At 44.5% G+C, this 1,732-nt stretch overlaps 1 protein-coding gene across 1 annotated transcript; it reads right to left on the bottom strand.

Moving 5' to 3' along the window:
• Positions 1–253: 253 nt before the first annotated feature.
• On the bottom strand, positions 254–595 carry LOC147450533 (uncharacterized). Its single transcript, XM_086520737.1, has 2 exons — positions 427–595; positions 254–357 (listed from the first exon to the last, which is right to left on the bottom strand). The coding sequence occupies exons 1-2, from the start codon at positions 593–595 to the stop codon at positions 254–256; spliced, it is 273 nt and encodes a 90-aa protein (XP_086376863.1).
• Between the last annotated feature and the right edge of the window lie 1,137 nt (positions 596–1,732).

Below are 1,732 nucleotides of genomic sequence, written 5' to 3'. Positions count from 1 at the left end.
CCCTAGTTTACCCCGCCCTAGTTCACCCTAGTTCATTGAATTATCTGACGGCCCATATCAAAGCGGCATCACCCCTCCAAATTTGGGCGCTAGATCTCCTCTGAGCCACACCCGCAGTGACAATGGGTGTGTGAGAAGCACATCTAATAAAATAAATCATTATTTTTCTATAATTAGTCCTTCTTGAGGGGAATCCATCTTTAACAAGACGTATGCGTGTGACCAACAACAGGAGGTAATTAGAGAAGCTCACTTACAGTCCCCATCCAACGCCACACACACAGCCGCCATGATAATGATCCGTAGCTGGCACCGCTTGGGTATTGCTAACATTGATGGTATTCGTTGCAGGCGGCGCTGTTCAGAACAACAGATTTAATTCACGTCGAGAGAGAGAGAGAGAGAGAGAGGGGAACTTGGAAGCACCTTGGGCTGGAACATAATTAGGAGCGCCGTAAGCTGAGGGCGGCGGCGGGACTGGCCCCTCGAAGCCTGCGGTCGTAACTGTGTGAGGCATGTTAGGAGCGTCATTAGGAGCTCCGTAGGCTGAGGGCGGAGACGGGACTGGCTCCTTCGTAACTGTACTCTGAGTCATGGTAGCGTCTGTGCAGAGAGAGAGAGAGAGAGAAGCGATGTGCGTCAAACAGGAAGCTGGTGGTGATGTAGGACAGACGGTCAATGCATGGACGAGGTCGGCCACCTCCGTCGAAGAGTCAAGATCTAAGACCTTTACAGTTATGATGCTGAACGTGGCACGTTGCTGCATTGGGCTTTTGCCTCTTTTCTAATACACGTTGCGTTGAGCCTAGAGTGGAATAGTCCGCATTCAGCTTGAGGAGGTTAGCTCCATCCTCAGAGTAGCCTTTCAAATGTGTTCTGGTTTGCACATACTCAAATGTCCTGGTTTCCAAATGTGTACACAAACTCACTTGCCTAAAATTATTTTTCAGTCGATGCAGATCTCGTCTAATCCCATGGAAAGTTCGCTTTTATGTGTTGTCCATATAGCTAAGATACCAATCAAGCATGCTTGTGGTTGCTCTGCTATCCAAATCATATGCAACATTGCATCCGTAATATAAGTCATTGGCCTATAATATATGTCAAGCTGAGCTTTATGTTGAAAGGGAGGAAGACCGAGACGAGGGTGGGAGACCACAGATGAGAGAGAGAGAGAGAGAGAGAGAGACGACTCCACAATTGCAAGCCCCAAAGTGTGTGGAGAGCACACACTGAATACACATTTATAGTGCGGACTCCTAGCTATATATAGCATAAGTGTGGACTCTATATATAGCTCTATCACCCCCACTCAAGTAGGAGTCCCTAATTGTGGATGAAAAAACCCTTGGGGGTACAAGGGAATAACCCACAACACCATATGCATGCACTGTTATATTAATAATTATCAGAGCATACAAAATTCATTTTTTAGGAGCTTCATCACTCCATAATATATAATGTGTTCTTTCAAGAATCTTTGGAAGTTTAATAACCCTATGTGTACAATTGAATTGATGCAAAAAAAAAAGATATTTGAACAGCTTCAATATCTTTGAGTCCATGTACACACTGCTTGCCGTGAATTTTATCACGTAAACAACAATATCAACTCAAGAAATATATTGAGACGTGAAGGTTAGAAATAACCACATCACATTGTCCTTGGAGATGGTTTGTGACACCGTTCTAAAGAGACGACATATAAATAAATATAATGCCGATGCAATCA

The sequence above is a fragment of the Adiantum capillus-veneris genome, chromosome 9 (assembly GCF_014529385.1).
Source record: "Adiantum capillus-veneris isolate H3 chromosome 9, ASM1452938v2, whole genome shotgun sequence".
Taxonomy (NCBI): domain Eukaryota; kingdom Viridiplantae; phylum Streptophyta; class Polypodiopsida; order Polypodiales; family Pteridaceae; genus Adiantum; species Adiantum capillus-veneris.
Note: the sequence above shows the minus strand (reverse complement) of the source record. Positions and strands in the feature narration are given on the sequence as shown.

Excerpts from the sequence above, each read along its gene's own strand:
- LOC147450533 (XM_086520737.1), bottom strand. The coding sequence starts at position 595 with ATGACTCAGAGTACAGTTACGAAGGAGCCAGTCCCGTCTCCGCCCTCA. Across the intron at positions 358-426 it reads TAATTATGTTCCAGCCCAAG|CGCCGCCTGCAACGAATACC; the intron begins GTGCTTCCAAGT and ends TGTTCTGAACAG.